The 17,852-nt window shown below is 39.2% G+C and overlaps 2 protein-coding genes across 2 annotated transcripts; both read right to left on the bottom strand.

Moving 5' to 3' along the window:
- Positions 1-4,221: 4,221 nt before the first annotated feature.
- On the bottom strand, positions 4,222-7,633 carry LOC115340259 (interleukin-8-like). The gene is made up of 4 exons (XM_030011576.2): positions 7,444-7,633; positions 6,541-6,676; positions 5,662-5,745; positions 4,222-5,070 (listed from the first exon to the last, which is right to left on the bottom strand). The coding sequence occupies exons 1-4, from the start codon at positions 7,604-7,606 to the stop codon at positions 5,040-5,042; spliced, it is 414 nt and encodes a 137-aa protein (XP_029867436.2). The 5' UTR covers positions 7,607-7,633; the 3' UTR covers positions 4,222-5,039.
- A 6,169-nt stretch (positions 7,634-13,802) lies between these two features.
- On the bottom strand, positions 13,803-17,496 carry LOC115340262 (interleukin-8-like). The gene is made up of 4 exons (XM_030011590.2): positions 17,309-17,496; positions 16,377-16,515; positions 15,227-15,310; positions 13,803-14,613 (listed from the first exon to the last, which is right to left on the bottom strand). Exons 1-4 carry the CDS (start codon positions 17,370-17,372, stop codon positions 14,538-14,540), a joined length of 363 nt encoding a protein of 120 aa, XP_029867450.1. The 5' UTR covers positions 17,373-17,496; the 3' UTR covers positions 13,803-14,537.
- Positions 17,497-17,852: the final 356 nt, after the last annotated feature.

Below are 17,852 nucleotides of genomic sequence, written 5' to 3'. Positions count from 1 at the left end.
GCGTTTTTCTTTCTTAATCCTGGGAATGCTAGTAGTTCATTCAAGAACCTCTCAGCATGTTCACATTCATGTCTTGATCCCACTTTCAGAGCAAAACAAAACTGTCAAGAAAGAACAGATATGAATCGAAGAACCATAAATACGGTCATTGCCCTGACTTGGTGCCAGAGAAAAAGATGAAATGTGTATCCATGTCTCGGATATGAGAGAAGGCTCCCTTCTCCATGATACCCTTATGTAATAAAAAGGTCAACAAATGTGATTGATAGAAACATTTACAGAGGAGGTCCCTAAAGGTAAATAGAAGAGGTATTTCAAGCTTTTACAATTTTATTGACATTTTGGTTTTAGCATGGACAGTTGAATTCTGATTCTCTTGTCTGCTTGCAATCTTGAAAAAAATATGACCTCAAAAAAAGAGGAGGAAAAGAAGAATTGTCAGTATTTTGAAGTCTCATTTTTTCTGTGTATGTGTGTAATATGTATCTTTTATTAAAGAGCCAGTCTGAGAGAGTGGACTTACTCATTTGGTCCTTTTATGAGTTATGGAGCTTTCATTGTTCTGGAAAATTGTTGCAAGGAAAAGCTAGAAATCATTGATCTTAGGACCTCAGTGTGAGTGTTGCTTCAGTGCTTAAAAATTGGTTTTGGCATTCTGGCATTTTGTATTAGCTGAGTCAGAAAAAGCTGCTTAGCTCTCCTCTTTCCACTGTCGTCTTAAAAACTGAAGACTCATTTGGAGGTAAGGTGACTAACTGGGTCCAAATGTGCTCTCAAAACAAGCTACTTGTCTAATAACCTTTTATTTCCACAGATTTTTATAAGGTCTATATATATGAAAAATTGCTATCTGCAAAAGAAAAAAATATTAGATTTTCCCCAGTTTACCTATATTCTGGTAAGGAATAGGAGAAATTGATAGACTGATACTGGAGTTGCCAATGCGCCCTTTGGAGGGAAAAGTCTTACTTCACATATCCGCTGGAGTCATTGGCTGAGTCTGTGGAGATACAGGCAAGTGGGATCTGGTCAACCTAGTACAACCTTTTTTTTTTTCCAAAAAATGTGATCATGTTCCTCGTGAATTTTAACTTTCATGGAATAAGATAGTTGGACCTGTCAGAGGTTGGTAATTGTTTAAAATAAATATATTTGTAATGATGCAAAATTATTGAGCATTGCTATGTTGAAATCAGCCCGCAGAAAGTTGTAGAACAATGTCACAATGTTGCCTGTTTCATGAAAGGGCAGATGAAACTTATTATCAGTGAGCCTAGTTATACCTATAACCTAACTGTATATGCACAGAAGGAATTGTAAATTAGCTCTTGTCACTGAGGAAATAGATCTGGGTGTCACAGGTTTGATGTTTTTGTAGAACTGTGTACAATGTTTTATGGCAGTCAAAAAGGCATCTATAGTTTTTGGAAGCATTTAGAAAGAAATTATGGGAAAAAAGAAGATAAAATATGAGAAAATCGTATTGCTTTCAATGTGTCATGTTGAAAGCAACCAGATGTGTGTACTTCCACAACGTGTGATTAAACGGTAGAAGTCATTGTCACAGGATGCTGAGCTGGGTTTGAAGAAAATGCTTTGTAAGTACTTTAGATATGCAGCTGTAATTAATAGTACAGAGTTTGCACTTGAACTCTTGCTAAGCATTAGATCTGACTAAAGGAAAACAGCTTATTCCTTTCACATTTTCCGAATTGCGCTTAGATTCTCAGCCTACCTTCCAGATTCTTACACACATAGTATCTTCCTCTGTAGCAATCCACAGAAATTGTGAAGTCATCTGTGCACTGACTGGCACTAATAGTTATTATGAAAAATAATTAACTGCAGGTAATATTAAAAATAAGTTTTCACAACGGTTTTCAACAACAGAGATCTCGGGTTTATTTTTTAGGTGGCAAAATTCTTGTTTCACTTTTACACACAGAAACAAAATGTTTATTTGCTCACCCAGAAGTTTCCATGGCAGTCTGAATAATTTACAAAGGATCCATTTCCTGTGGAGTCGCTCCTAATAGTCTGTTATAAACAAAAATAAATACAATGCTTGGAACAAGTCTGCAATATCAAGCCACTGCTATGTGTAATTTTCCTGGGATTTTCCCATGTTATATGATAACAACATAAGAAATGCAATCATTTCCAGAATGGGAAGGAATCCATAAACAAAAGCAAGTAAATGTTACCTGATACATAACCAGGATGTTTGTATTAGTCAATATTGAGCACAGAGAGAGAAGTGGAGGACAGCAAGCCAGTGTTTGTATTCTCTGTTCTCCTAAGGAAGAGTTAAAAGTATTTTTCAGGGACTTTCCAGGATTTCTTTCAATGACTTCCTCTATGGTTTGGAGCATGTATACATTAGAGAGAAATACACTTTTGGTATTATAAGAACAGTAACATTGAAACTTGAGGGAACAAATTACAGTTTGTGATTGAAAAGGCTGTGGATACAAGAGCAGAACTACAGCAACCAGGCACGGGAGGGGGAGTTTGAGGATAAGGAAATGACACAAGGTTGTTGCTTGGTTGGTTGGTTGTTGCTACTGTCCTCTTGCCCCCAAACTGAAATTGTTGATGAAAGAAGGAAGTGAACGTGGTTTGGAAGGAAGGTGAAGTAAGGGACCAAGAAAGTAGCTGAGGACAGAAGGGACATGTAAACATCTCTGCTACATTTAATTGCGAGGAGGAGGGCAGTAGAAAAATGAATGGAAGGCGGTGAATACACAAGGCAGCTGTAACATGCAATGGCCTTCTGACAGGGTTGTAGAAATACAATTTAGATGCTAAATGAAGTGGCCGTGGGGAGCAGAAGCTTACATGAGATTCAGAGAAGGAGAGATGGACAAGAACATGTAGTTAAGCTGCAGTGAAATTTCAGGGTCCTTCCTTTCATTGTGGTACAAATGTCCTGACTCTTACTCACCGCCTGGTCAGCTTTCGGGTATGTTACACAGACATGCACGTACACACACAAAGACACTAACTAAATAGTCTCCATGTTTTCAAAGGGTGCAGTTTTCTCTTATGGTTTCTGCATGGCCTGGTAACTGGAGGATGACAGGGCACATTGTTCAGAGTTCAAGTGGCTGAACGCCTCAAACTGGTGCTGAAATAACGTGGGTCAAGGAGAGGACTGACGTCAGTCTTACTGCAAAGGGTCTTCAAGAAGAAGCAAGCCAAAGACAGCTCTCTTATTTTATGATCACCAAGTTAGCCGGAAAAAAATCCTTCTTCTGTTTTAAGACTATCTAGATCGTAGGTAAAAGTGAAATCAAAGTGTGCATACCTCAAATAAACAAGTACACACTAGTTTAAAGCAATAGGCTTTAAACCTATGCCCTCTCTCTCTTATTCTCAGTTGCCTTCCTGAAGATGCCCAACGTGTTTCTGGCTTTCATTTGGCCGCTGTTGCACTTTGAGCTGATGATTTCAGAGAATTGTTAAGCATGGATGTTTTAAACTACTGTCTTACAAACTGAACTGGGAGTGCTGTGGGAAGACGCATTACACCCATGAGGGCTGTGCTCTCCAACAGTCCCCGTGGGACAGGAGATGGGGTGGTAACAATATGAAGCATCCCAGTTTATCTGCCATAATCCTTCCTCGGTGTTCATATGCAGTATGAGTGCTCCTCTCCCAAAGGGGCCGAGCATTGGTGCCTGTGCATGCTGGGGAGGAATAGCCAGGCCTTTTAAAAGAGGCAGGCATTTGTACTCAGCACTCTTCATATCAGGGATCAGAATAGGAAGCAGTTGTTACACAAGGGCAAATGCTTGATATTTGGCTACCCAAAGTAAAGGTTACAAATTCCCGTTTTGATATTCAAATAGTGGCCTTTTGATGTAGTAAAGATTTACAACTCTGGAGCCGATCTGGACACTGGCAGTGTTTAGGCATCTGAGGGTAAAATTCTCTTGTCTGCAAGGTACTTAAGTAAGGAGCCTTGCCCTACAGTGCACTAGTCTGCAAGGACTGGGAATAGCCTGAAGAGAGGAGAGTCAACATTTTACCCTACCCTGAGAGTTTGTTATTGCATTCAGTAATGTCAGGTTACCTAACAGCGTGAGTTACAGTACCATGTACTAGAAATTTTCATTTCAGTTCCAGAAGTCAGGCTGAGGTGGCAAAAATGAAGCAGACTGTTTCCAAATAAAGCAAATTAAAATGTAAAATAACAAACAGATAACAAACAGATTTTTTTTAAAAAACAACATTTAATAATACATTGTTAGGAATAATTACACTCTCACAAGCAAATTCTCTGTATGCGAGATGTAGTTTTTTCCATTTCCATTAGCTGATTGTGTAGCTAATTAGACATACAACCAAGTCCTTCTACAGAGCAATGAGATTGTGAATATTTCTTATGAAATGAATAGCAGGAATGGAAAATCCAGTAGAAATGAAATAAATTATCATTTTCTCTCTTGTATAGAAACTACTCGATAAATACATTTATAAATACCATGGAAATCACAATAAATAAATAAATACCAAATGCACAATCATACAGATTCTGTAGGCTAGATTTTTAAAGTCAGAAATCACACTTCACAGTCTAGCCACAGTCTGACTGTGGTTCAGGAAACTTGTTGACACAACATACTAGTTTCACTCCAGGGGAGCAGGAGGAATTATCAGTTTGCTGGTGTAATAGCAAAATAGTAAGGCTTAGCGTAAATAAGCTGTGCTGTAAGTGCATTGCACTTAACTAGTTGAGTTTGGCTGAAGTGGCTGCCAAGGGTTCTTCATTTCCTTTAGCAAACCACTTTAACTATTCAGGGTCTTCGGTGTCAATGAACAGCGTGTCCCACAGACAACACTGTCCATTTTGAAAGACTTTCTTAAATAGATGAAGTTAAATAAATAAATAAATAAATAAAACAATCCATAATTAACATCATAACACTGATGCAGGAGGTGGAAGATGGTACACTGCCTAAATGATGCTTTTCCCGAACGTTTCTGTCGGCAGAGGAGCTGGAGCAGTTCCCAGATTTTTTCTGTCCTCGTGTTTCTTAGAGTGGTGAGTCAGAATTGAATTGAGCACTGTTAAGAGGTGAGGGAAGAGGATAATTTAAAAGGAGGTTCAAGAGCAGTTGTCATTGGTTAGCATTACACAAACAGTTAAGGATGAGTGGTCTGTTTCCAACTCTATGTGCTATCTTGAGGCATAGAGAAAATAAAGTTGATGTTTCAAAAGCAATTACTGAAATCCCAGTGTGTGCATATCTGGTGCCCAGCTAGGAAACTTCTGCAGCATGAATTTCTGCATTTACTTGCATCAAGAAACTCATTAACTCAGAAATACGAATTATTAACATATGCTACTGTAAGTAAGGAGAAGATGAATTTTTTTAAAGCCTCGTTTTTCAAAGGGAGACAAACACTTCTGTGTTACTTTCACTCCAGATGGAGTTGCCGGTACTCAAAGGCTTAGTAGTGTCGTATCGGCTTGAACAAAGACCTTGCAGCAGAGTCAGAAAGACTAAGACTAATTCTGTAATTAAGCAGCAAGTTTTCTTGTTCTTTAAATCTGATTAAGAGAAAATGGGAAGTATCGATAAGAAATCCTACAAACTGGCTTTTTGGGGGAGGTTTACCACTCAAGTGCCCAGATTGACAGGGAATGGGACTTACTTGGCCAAAATTGCCTTTACGATCAGCTGTACCCAGGGAGCAGTGGGCTCCAAGCACACCTCTCTGCCGTCCTTCAGAGTAGCTCTGCAAAACAGGGAATAAAGAAAAGTCAGGAAACTACTACATGGATTTGGTTTACTCACTGAATGTAATGCTGCATTTTTAGATTAGTTAGTATAAATTAATCCCAACTTCTCTAGGTTAGACTTGGCCATTTTGTTATATGTGTTCCACAACTGAGGAGACTAAAACTGTCCAGACGTTGTCTGAGTCTGTGTGCCTGCTCTCAAAGCCGTCACACACTCCCAAAAGGCTTTCTCAATATATGTGGGTGCTTGGTTTGAATTTGTTTACATTAGTAAAGCTTTCTTACACAACGATTGAAACCTCCAGTGGTGAAAATGTGTTTCAGCACTGTAAGGATTTCAACATTTTAGTCCCTCCTCCATGCTATTCCAGATAACATTAGTTTCACTGTTTCCCTAAATCTGCTTGTGGGAACTTAATTTGTCTCTCTGAGACTGATGCAGGCTGTTTTCATGGAAGTTTTCCCTGCCTAATAAATGCAGGGTTTAAACTATGTTATTACCTCATGTATTAAGAACTGGCCAGCCCTCGAAATTCATGTTCTACCACCAGAATAATTTAATATGTCCCATGACAGATAAATAATGATCAGTTCAGGAATATGTAAGGTCATAGAGGCGATGAAAAACATGGTGCACTACTTAAAACCATCTCTCAAAAGAATAACCAAATCCAACTACATCATGTCAGCCTGCTAACTGTCATATTTGTCATGAAGCGGAAAAGCCCCTGCAGCCGCAGCAGCGGCAGAGCGTAGGTGAAGAAGAGGGAGGCTCTTGCAGAGCTACTTACATGACTTCAACGTTCTTGCAGTGGGGGCCGCTCTGTGTCAGCTTCACATCTTGAATGGATTTAGGAGGGATGAACTTTGAATGCGTGGCTATGCACTGGCACCGCAGCTCGGTTCCCATCCTTGCCAGGGTCATACCTGTGAACAGAAAAGGAAGATCGTGGTTTGAGAGACATCACTGTATCAGACATAAAGCACGACTGCTCTATTTTAACAACATTCTCAATTAAAATACTGCATTTGTCCAAGCTGCCTAAATCCTCACGGTATAAAGATCAGTTGCTTATTTGTTTCAGAGGAGCTGATGCCCAAGTACATTTAAAACTAAATTAACACATCTTTTAAAAATAAAACCACGTATTTTGAGGTTACTTGTACTGACTACACTGTATGGTTAATTGCATTGTTTTAGTATCTGGATCGACAAACTGGCAACTCTGCAGAAGTTAGAGCCCTAGATTTTTTTTCATTAGTTGGAGGCTTGTCCATGCTTCTATGTTCATACTGCTTATTCTCCGTTCCCAGCTGTATATTACTCGCTCGAGGCAGTATGATCGTTAAGTAACAAATATGAGATCATAAACTGTTCTTTGTGTGAGAAGGGAGAGAAACGTTCAAATACTTAAGAAGAAGATCCTGTCTCTAGCTGCATATACTTCAAGTGAAACATAGAAATAAAGCAAATTTAGGTTGCATCCTTAAAATTTTTCCCACATGATGTCAGTAACTCTTCAGTACAAGGGCTACGTGGTAGATTTCGGACTGAAGAGAAATTGCTGAAAATCTCTCAAAAGAAACTAATTTGCTGAAACAAGTATAAAGCTACCTCTCTGCAAGGACAAGCATCTCGGTAGATGCCTAGACAATAACTACAGCCATGGGGATCTTGGGAGGGATTTACTTACCCTGAGACATAGCCGCTGAAATCAGGAAAAGAGCCAGGACAGCCACAAGTTTGCTGTTCATGATTAGACAGGAGCTTTTTGCTGGATTGTTTAGCTCTGGTTCTGTGGAGCAGTGACCTCTCTTGTCCCGGAGGATTGCTGATGCCTGATCTGGGTGATCCATCTCACTTATATACTGTTTTATGCCCAGCATGTGTGCTCTGCTAGCATGTAGATTGCGTTAGAGGAATTTCCCAGATGCAGTAAAAATGAGTCACATGACTGTTGTGAAACTCCTTCCTAGATGACGAGGAATTATTCTGCTGAGAATGATATAATGTATTAATTTATTAAAATATGTAAATAATAGCCATGTATTCTAGTTTCTTTTGTAGACTTTTATAAGTTTTGTGCTTTTTCTAATGCATACCCTTATTTAGTAATACAACTTTGTGATGGTTTCAGTTACATTTATGTTGTAACTTTTCATTAGTTTCTTCAGGGAAATAACTGTTCTTCATAGGGATGCCAGATCTATACTTGAGATACTTAATTCCTTATCTCCATTTACGGTGATAGCTTCTACTTATCTGATTTTAAGCCACTGGAGTGGAAATCAGGCAGTGCTGAAATCACTGAAAAGCTTTTTCACTGGGGTCAGGATTTTACCTCAGCATTATTTTGATGTTAATGATTTTAATTTTTTGTTGTTTTCTTTTTTTCTGTTCAAGTGGCATCTTACAAAGTAAATTCATCTCTAATACTATCTGTTCGGTAAAGGAATTGGGGCTGCAGTATTCAAAGCTTCCTGTGGGAAGCAGATACTAAATTCTGAATGGCTTTGAAAACCATGCCTGCATTTTTCATGTCACATGTGTTAATGAATGATAAACAGAGGAAGCTTTGTATGCAAACAAAATAGCATGAGCTGCTGAACACAACTGCTTTTGTTTCCTTTGTAAGTCTAGATATTTTTGATAAGTCTTTTCTGTAATCTTTTTCAGTGACCGTAACCCTAGGTCTTAGCAAAGGGAAATAACATTAAGTATTATGGCAGTGCTATAGACATTTCTGTTAAAGAACCTTCTTGCATGAATGCTGAGTGTTTATTTGCCGTGGCTGGTAGAGATGTTACCTTGCGAGGGAGACAATTTCAGGGGAAGACTTGGGCTCAAATGCAGATCTGTTGCTTAAATGAAGATTTGGGTTTTTAACCCATCTGGAGTGCATGTGATTAGGAAAAGCCATTCTGTTTCAGTGCCGTAAAAACGTCGTCCTTTTGACCATGATGACTTTTGCTGCTTGTCATCTCCAGCCTCAAAGTTTCACATTTTTGTGATCTGTGGATTTATAGAGGTACTTCTCCCCAACTCTGAGGAGTTCTTAAAAACCCAATTACCTTTAGCATGTAAAGCGTTGTGATTTATTTATAGTAATTTAATAGTTTGCCCATAATTTGTTACAGTTTACTGCGTACCTTTGTCATTAACTTACTTGATAAAAGGAACTCTGTGATGATAATTCATCTGTTTCCCATCACTATGTCAGCTGGCTCAAGAAAAGGTACCACCGAGTTTGTCTCTCCTACCTCTTACTGAGTATTGAGTCAACAAAAGATACCAATTCAGACTCCTAGTGGTGCTTCTCCTTAGCTGTATGTCGTAGAGAGCTTTACTGAAAAATACACTTAGTTCTCTGAAGGCTTGAAAAAGGAGAGGATTTTACCAGCTACTGAAGGTCATGTTTTATTGTTTATGTTGTATTACGTTGTATACGTTACGTTAAATTAACAGGGTGGTTTCACTGGCGTCAGAATGTAGATGTTGGATCTTTAACCAGTTTACTTGGAATGAGGTTCTGCTGATTCTTTTCTCTTTTGCGTTCTCTCTCTTTCTCTCCGTGTCTCTACATACGTATGCACGCACACAGGGTAATTAAAATTTGATTAGGGATCCCACTTGTCTTAGTTACTATTTTGCAGCCTTATTATCTAATTTTGGTGTGCACCGAAATGTCATTAATGTCTGAGGCAAAAAAAGGAAATTCCCCCTCAAATCCCCAAGTAAAACCATTGACTGCTTATTCTTCTTACCGCTAGACTCAGCTATTTCCTGAGTGTGGCAGTAACAGATCTGCAGAAATCCCCAGATCAAAAGTGAAGGCAAGAGCCTGCTCCACCTATATGATTAACCCTGCCCCTGAGCTAAGAGTAAGTATCTGTCTAAAAGAGCAGGACGTTTGTAATGAAATAAAAATCCACCATGTTTTCTGAGAGCTAAATCATCTCCTCTACCTCCACTTTTTCTCTGATGTGACACAGTTTCATCGGGACTGTGTGAAGGGGGTGTAATAGAGACGATAGTGGCATAAAAAGGTTGAGACACGAGATCAAGCCCGAAGGCCAGGCACTCTAACCCGTGTTTCTGGGAGTGCCGTGCTTCGCCCAAGTTCTCCCTACATCCCTTCAACACTTTGCCCACGATCTCGTCCCAGCCCCTGCCTATGGGAACTCCAAATCCATTATCTGATTTTGGCAGCGTGTGCTTTCCCGCCAGCCATCAGAGATGACTTGTGCAAATGGAATTGCTGCTCCTTTTGAAGGATAACGTCACTGAGTGAGCTGATACCGCTGCAAGCAGAGACCTTCCATGCTTAAGCCTGTTAAAAGCACGCTTGTAACGAACAAAACAACAGTTATGCAATAGTCCGATTACTGAAAGACTGCTGAAGAGGGAAGTAAATGCCTCCCTTGCCTGTGTTTCAAGGCAGGGTATAGGATGTGTTCTCCGTGCTGCAGCACGGAAACTAGTGTTTTTTCTTTTTCGTGACTCATTACCTTGTCTAATGAACACAGAAGTCAAAAAGGGAATCTTTTGGGATCTTGACTGGGATCATTTAGAGTCTTTGCGTGTAGCAAAGGACACCCAAACACAAGAGACACAGTGAGGGGGATTCATGTGTGCTCTGGTGACCAAGACCATCGTGAGGGATGGGGGAGAGCTGGGCTTCGTTCCCTTCCTGGTTTGAGTCCCCCCAGTTGCAGAGGAATGCTCCAGCCTCTGGGCTGATGAGATTACTCTGTCTAAGAAAATTAAGTATCTGTCTTGTTTCAAACAAACTCAAACCTCTCACTTGAGAATTCGTGCACACAAGACCCCAAAGACGCAGGGGACAAAGCTTTCGCTGGAACGAGGGTTCAGCCCGAGCAAGGTGAACTCCCTCGACTCCTGCCTCCTGTGCGTCGTCTCTACCAGCTATTCTTGTTCCGCAGGGAAAAAATCCCACTCCGTGTTCTGAAACCACCGCGTTTTCCCCGGAAGGGGCTTGGCATTTGCCTGCCATTTGCCTGCCATTCCACTTGACATGTGGAGAGCAGAAGGGGCAAATACACTTCCGCTGCTCAGAAACTGGGCACACGGTTGTGCAAACACTTGGGGAAGGTTACAGTGAGGCAGAGCGTAGGAAACAGACACGTAAAATGCAGAATGTGTCCTAAACATCTGGGGTCTTACTTGCTATATGAGGAAGTGATAGCAAGGAAAGGAGAAAAGCTTAGGTCAGTTTGTGATTTTTTTTTTTCAAACTTAAGTGTCTCAATATAGATAGTTTTGTACCCTTAGTCAGATCGTGGCAAATGCTGGACTTTCCTGAATCCCTCTGGAATCACAAAATAGCAGTACAGCTTTTTTTTTTAGTTGATTTGCCTTTTGATTTATGTATTTATAATACATAAGTATATGTACTATAAGTATATATTTATGTGACTGCATATTTATTTATGAAATATGTTTCAGCTCTGCTTTAAAACAGTCAATTCTGTATTGTAGCTTTCAGTTAAAAAATTGTTGTGGGTCAAATGAAATGTTTCATTTGATCCAATTCAATATGAAAAGTCACTGACAATATTAATATAAGGTATCTAGTAATATTAGAAAATGACACATTAATATTCATCATAATATTACCATAAAATATTAGCAAATAGTAAAAAATATTCATATTAAACATAAATTAGATCCACCTAGTATTAACAGAAGAGATACTAAGTCCAACTAGAGAATTGGTAGGGACTAGCAGCTGGGGTTTTACCTCCTCTATGAAGGCTGTGTTTACTGTTTTAGTTGCGTTTTCCTTTCACGAGTTTGGGAGGAAGCATTTTCTGACTGTGGAAATAAGATATGGAAGTGGTAGGAGGAAACACATGGTAAGTTTTGAGAAGTTCGTGCCAGGAACTTTTGATTAATTTAGAAGTGGTCAGTAGACATAATATACATCATGCATTCATCTCTGACTCTTAAAATGTCGCTTGCTGTCATCTTACTGTCTGCTTAAACTACAGCCAATGCAGCTTGGCAGATGTTGGCCCAAACACTTCCCGGCAGTGCAGTCACAGCGGGGTATGCAGAGATGGATGGAGAGTTTCTCTGTGGCACTCAGGTGAGCATAGGTAGGTAGCCTGCCTGTGAAAGAAGTGCAAAAATGTAGACGTCGGAATCTTGAATAAAAATATGCTGTTGAATATTATAAATGAGATCTGTGTTGCATAAAAGCTGTTATATATAAACTTGCTGATCCATTGGATCTCAAGCCACTGGACAGGTCAAATCTTACTGTTTACCAAAACATGGGGGAGCAGCAGTGGGAAGGAACAATTGATGTATTCAGTCAGCTTACAAATTCAGGTTTGAATCCAAAGTTGCTCTGGTTGGGGGTTCCAGTGGGGGTTACTCCCTATCATGAACGAGACTGTCCCGAGAGTTTCCTACACGTCCGTTTGCCGTCTGATGTTCTGCCTAGCCTGCGGCTATCCCCCAAACCCCACCCTCCCACCCTGGGGCTCAGAAGGTCACACTCCACAGGGCAGTCATGGTATTTTTGCCTGCAGCCCTCCATTGCTGTGACCACATATCTCTGTTCTGGTGATTGCTGATAGAATCTGCACTTTAGCGCTTTCTGTCCTTCAGAAACTAGATTTATATTTAACAATGTTGTATTTATTTTTATTTATATTTAAGGATGTTATATAAACAATATGTAGCAAATCATTAAGAAAAAACATCTTTAACACCCTTTTTGACAGAAACAGAAACAGTTTAGAAAGAAACTAACAATAAATGCAGTGGGAATTAACACATTAAACCAATGTTTAGTCTTATAAGCAGTCTGCTGGACCCTTGAGCAGTAACATTTAACATAATGAATATGTAAGCTGCAAAATCCTTTTGCAAAGCAAAAAATGTGGTCTGTTATAGTATCAGGTAGAACTAATGTGAGAACAAAGAAAATGCAAAAAAAAATCCTGTTTTATTAACATTAATAAATAATGCATTCTTTTCTTCAGAAATATGACTTCTAAATTTCTTTTTCTATATATGTATATATGTGTGTCTGTGCCTGCATCTTGCTATCTATAAGTGGAAACTACAGCACAATAAATATAACTTCAGAAATAATACAGGTAATTTAGTATTTCTAATTGTAGCTGCTTCCTTCTGAAAGCCATTAACTCACGGTCATTAGCTACCCTGAGGCTGGCAGTGACTTAGACTGTTGATGAGACATAGCGAAGCACCTCACAGGAGGTACTTCAGGTGTCAGTCCATGCTTACTTGCTTGCAGCTGTGCTGCAGGTACACCCAGTCAAATACTGTTGGATAACGTCACCTATGAACACTCTTCATTTCCTTCAGTCAGTCATATTTTAATCAGCATTCTCCATTTCAGTGACTGGCATGTCTCGTAGATGATTTTAAAGATACACTACCAAAAAAATTATTTTCTGGGTACTCATAGGAAATGAAGTCATGTTTGGTCTTTGTAGAAGACATTGCTACCGCTGTCAGGCCTGGCTGGTGGAGGATCTCTGCCACTTTCTGAAAGATGGTTCTTTCATGGAGAAATGGGTGTGAATTCACTTCTCCCTTGGCCACCCAGAAGTATCTCACTTTTGAATGAAAGATCTGGTTTGCTTCATCACTTCTTGTACGGAGTATTTGTTCATCTTTGTTGCATTACCTTCAACCTTTCCCAACTCTACTCTGTGTTCTTGAAGATGGGAGCCAGGGGCTGCACAGCGCTCTGCATGCAGGTGAGTCATGCAGCTACACAGTGGCATAACAAATTTTAGTAGTTAGTTCTTACTCATGTCCTAGTATGGGTTGGGTTTCTGGGTTTTTTGGTTTGGTTCTGAAGTTTTTTTCACTGCTGAGCCCTGATCTGATATTCCTGTTGTACAATTTAGCATAATCCCAAGATCTCTCTCTTATGTGCAGTGGTCAGCCTAGAATGCGTCATTTTTATATGAGCTTTGTATTTTTTTCCTCCCACGTCAACCATTTTCGCTACTTCCTGCAGTGAATTTCACCTGGTAGTTTACAGCCTACTCAGTGAGTCTCCTAAGGTCCTTCTGCAGTTCTTCATAGTTGAGCCTAGTCTTTACCACCCTCCATTTAGTATCACCAGAATACTTCAGCTCATAGCAAATGACCTTCCCAGACCAGTTGTGGATATGCCAAACCAAACAGGACCTCACACAAGCTGGTGTAGGAATCCATGGGTGATGGCCCTTTATCAAAAAAAAGCTGACCTTTTCGTTCTGTCCTTCATTTCTATGTATTCACCTGTTATGTACCCATTTCCAAGACTTCTTTCTTAGCCCCATTATCTCTAATGTTTGGTGAGGGTTGTGAAAGGATTTCAGAAACACAGTTTGACTATACCTGTTGGACCTTCCACATCCGTAGGCTTGTTGTCACCTTCAAAGAACTGTAACAAACACATAAAAGAAAACTTCCTTCAAAGCTGCACAGACTCTTCCTTATTATATGTTTATTCATGTGTTTACTAATTGTATCCTTTCTATTTCTACGTTAAGTAAGGCCATTTAAGGGTAACTAATTTCCTCTTCTTTATTCTTGTCCTTACAGCACTAAAACACATTCATTGAGCTTGAATTCCTTGATGCATCACAGATAGAGTTTTAGAGATAGACACAGCAAAGAAAGTAAGTAGAATCAGCAACTATCTTGGGGGGAAAAAACCCCATCAAATGTAGTAATGTAGCAGAAGGGGGGTCTGTTCCTTGACGTTCTCATCAGCAAGTGTTTCCTCTTATTTCATATCCTTGAAAAACTCCAAGGTCTATTTTTCCTTGACTTTTCTTTGATTGGTGACTCAGTGTTGTCTCTGGCCCTGTAATGAGATGAAGTATAAAGTGAGTTCAGAAATTTTTTAATGAAACAATTACCATTAATACAAGCTACAGGAAGAGCAACAGGTGCTTATAAGTTGTTAATGACTTATTTTTACTGTATCAACCAACTGACATGTGCAAAGACAAAAAAATCCTGTGTTTACGCAAGTACTGCTCCAACAGAAAGGACTTCCGTGTGCCTATGTCCAAATTGTGCAAAGTAGGGACCTGACTGTCCCCATTTACAGCAGTGAAAGCTAATAAGCTTAGAAATGCCAGCTGTACATCTGAATTATACCCAGAAAGAGGAAGTGAGTCTTTTAGAGCTTGATTTTTGGAAGTGTCAAACATGCACCCAGACTGTGCTGTCTCTCAGCGGATATTTAGGTGCATCATACCTGTGACCTTTTGGGTGGCTTAACACACAGGGAAGGTATCAAAGCTAGGAAATTATTTTAATCCTCAGGCATTTAGAAATACAGGTTTAGAGAGAAACGCTGGAAAGAATTACTAGTGCCTGAAGAGGGTGAACATTTTTGTCCCAAGAAATGAAAATCTGCTTTCTAAAAATAGCTTTCAATTGAAGCTGTTCTAGTAAAGAAAACAACTTACCTGGCCAAAATAGCCTTTACAGTGAGCTGGACCCAGGGAGCAGTGGGTTCCAAACACACTCGTCTGCCACTTTTCAGCGTAGCTCTGCCAAGAAAGAAACAAAGAAGTTAAGGCCAGGTGGATCCCTCCCACTCTCCTAATGTTTTGAAATTTATCTTAGCTATTTGTCAAGTAAGTAACTGGACTTTCGTTTATTAAACTTGTTTGATATTTTCCAGCTAGCATTTCTGAGAGAAATAGGGAAAAATTATTTTCTTATACTTTTTCTATACTTGGGCATTTAAGTTTGGGGTTTTTTAATGAATGATGTCAGTATAGGTGCTTATGATGCAATCTTTTTAATGAGCCTGATGAATTTTTTATTTGGTTTCTGTTCTCCATCTGGTCATAATTTAGCAGATCTTTCAGGAACTTAATTATCTTGGAAACTTTTTTTTTTTTTTAATCAAACCTGGCTGAAATTACCAATTACTAGTGAGGTAGAACTGGATGACACGCAATGCTGCTCAGAGGGTATGATTGTACAGGTATTATCTGCTTATGAAACCATAGTGAAAGCATAAAAACCTGAAAGCTCCCTTCTGTTTACATGAATGCATTGATTCAATTCATGTGAATAGTTCCTGATGTGATTTTAAATGAAGCTTACTGTATCTTTTACTTTGTACTCACATGGATTTTACAATTTAAGTTCCATGCTCCTTGCACAGGAAAATGCTCACTATGCAATTCTGACATAGGGAATAACTCACAGTGTTTCAAACTTTGCCACACGCAGACCAAGTTAGTGGAAATTGTTTGAATTCATGTCAATGGGATCAAGATTGTATCTTCGATTTTTCTTCATTCTCCTAAATTATCAACTGTGCCCTGAATGTGTTATGGGGATCTAATTCTCTCCTCTGGTGTTTGTCATATTTAAGATATTAGCATAGAGAGATTTTTAAAATACTGTCTGGAAGTGGCTTGTAACATTGGCAGGCAGTTAGCTTATTCCTTTGGATAGAAGGCCTAATACCTTATACTTAGCATCTATGAGGCTTTGCAAGGGACATATAATTCCACCCAAAGTAAATAAGTAACTAGAGTGTGAAATGCCAAGTCACTTCCTCCTATTGAAAGCCAGATGATATTTTGCAAAAGTGCTCACATGATTTCCACATTTTTGCAGAGAGGTCCTCTTTGGCTTAATCTCACATTCTGAATAGCCTTGGGAGGGATGAACTTGGAATGAGTGCTTATGCACAGGCACTGGAAGCCTTTTTCTTTTGTCTTCGCCAGGGCCTTACCTGTAGAACAAAAATAAGTTACGTCTAGATAAATGAACAATCTCATTATTTGCTCCTGTGAAGCAAAGAGTATTCCCTTCTGTCAGCCGCCTTCTTGTTACTCAGACACTCGCATTTGCTGAAGACTTTGAGATAAAATTAACTGCATCTGCACAACAGCAGCAGTTATATTTTCAGAGCTGCTGGTATGCAGATGCATTTAAAGTTAAACTTGTATCTCTAAGTGAAAATACTTAGATGTTTTCATAGTGTATTTGTGCCTGGCCAGATTCTACACCTGAATAGCATCACTTGAACAAAGTAGGTTAACGTCATTAACTATGTCCACATATTGTTTACTAGTTCCTGCCATGATCATCTGCTCATATTCTTTATTCTTTTCTGCAAATTGCATAATTCTTGCTTTGAGGAAGAACTATCATCAACCCGCCTACCAAGAATCAAAGTACAAATAGGAGAAAGTTGTCATTTCGAAAAGAAGAGATGTATGGACACATTTAGAAAAAAAGTCCTGTCTTAATTCAAACATTTCTTAAAATCTAGGGTAAGGCATATATTATGGCATAGGAATGAACTAATTTTCTGACAGAAGCATATTTTACCCCTGGAAACAGCCACAACATCCTAACAGATGCAAATACAAATGATACTTTTTACTTCTGAACGACAATTTATTGAAGATGCACACCTCTTGCAAAAAGTCAACATTAACATAGCATAAGCCCACTTGCATATTTATTTATTTATTTATTTATTCATTGCTTATGTGAGTTTTAAGAGACCATTTTCTTACCTTCTGACCCTGCCATTAAGACCAGATAAAGAACCAAAGCAACAACAACAGGTTTGCCATACATTGCTGTGTAGAAGTTTTCTTCTTAACAGACGTCCTGCTCTGGTTCTGTTTCACATCAGTTTTTATATTGAAAAGGTGCACACCCAGCAGCCTGAGTGCTGAACAAGTGCTCTCCAGCACAACATGTGGCTTCTGTACACACAGGTTTCCTAATACGTGGGAGTGTTGCATAAGAAATCCAAATCTCTGTGCATTCTGTTCAGTGGCACTTCAGAATTCCCTAACTTACTTCTGCTGCTGTATATTTTAAATTATTTCTTTAGAATGTGATTATTATCCATCACTTTCTGTTTGCACTTCTTCATGGGATGTTAGTTTTAACCAACAATGCTGAGCTTGCACTTGGAAATCAATACAGCATTACCAGACATCCCCCCAAGCCAAAATAGACTTCTTTTCTCCCTCTCTGAATGTAGAATTTCTGTTCAGCTCGTTGCACTGAGTTTAAATGCCTTGTGCAAAAACTTATACCAAACATAAT

The sequence above is a fragment of the Aquila chrysaetos genome, chromosome 1 (genome assembly GCF_900496995.4).
Source record: "Aquila chrysaetos chrysaetos chromosome 1, bAquChr1.4, whole genome shotgun sequence".
NCBI classification, from domain to species: Eukaryota; Metazoa; Chordata; class Aves; order Accipitriformes; family Accipitridae; genus Aquila; species Aquila chrysaetos.
This window is presented reverse-complemented; position numbering and strand designations above follow the sequence as displayed.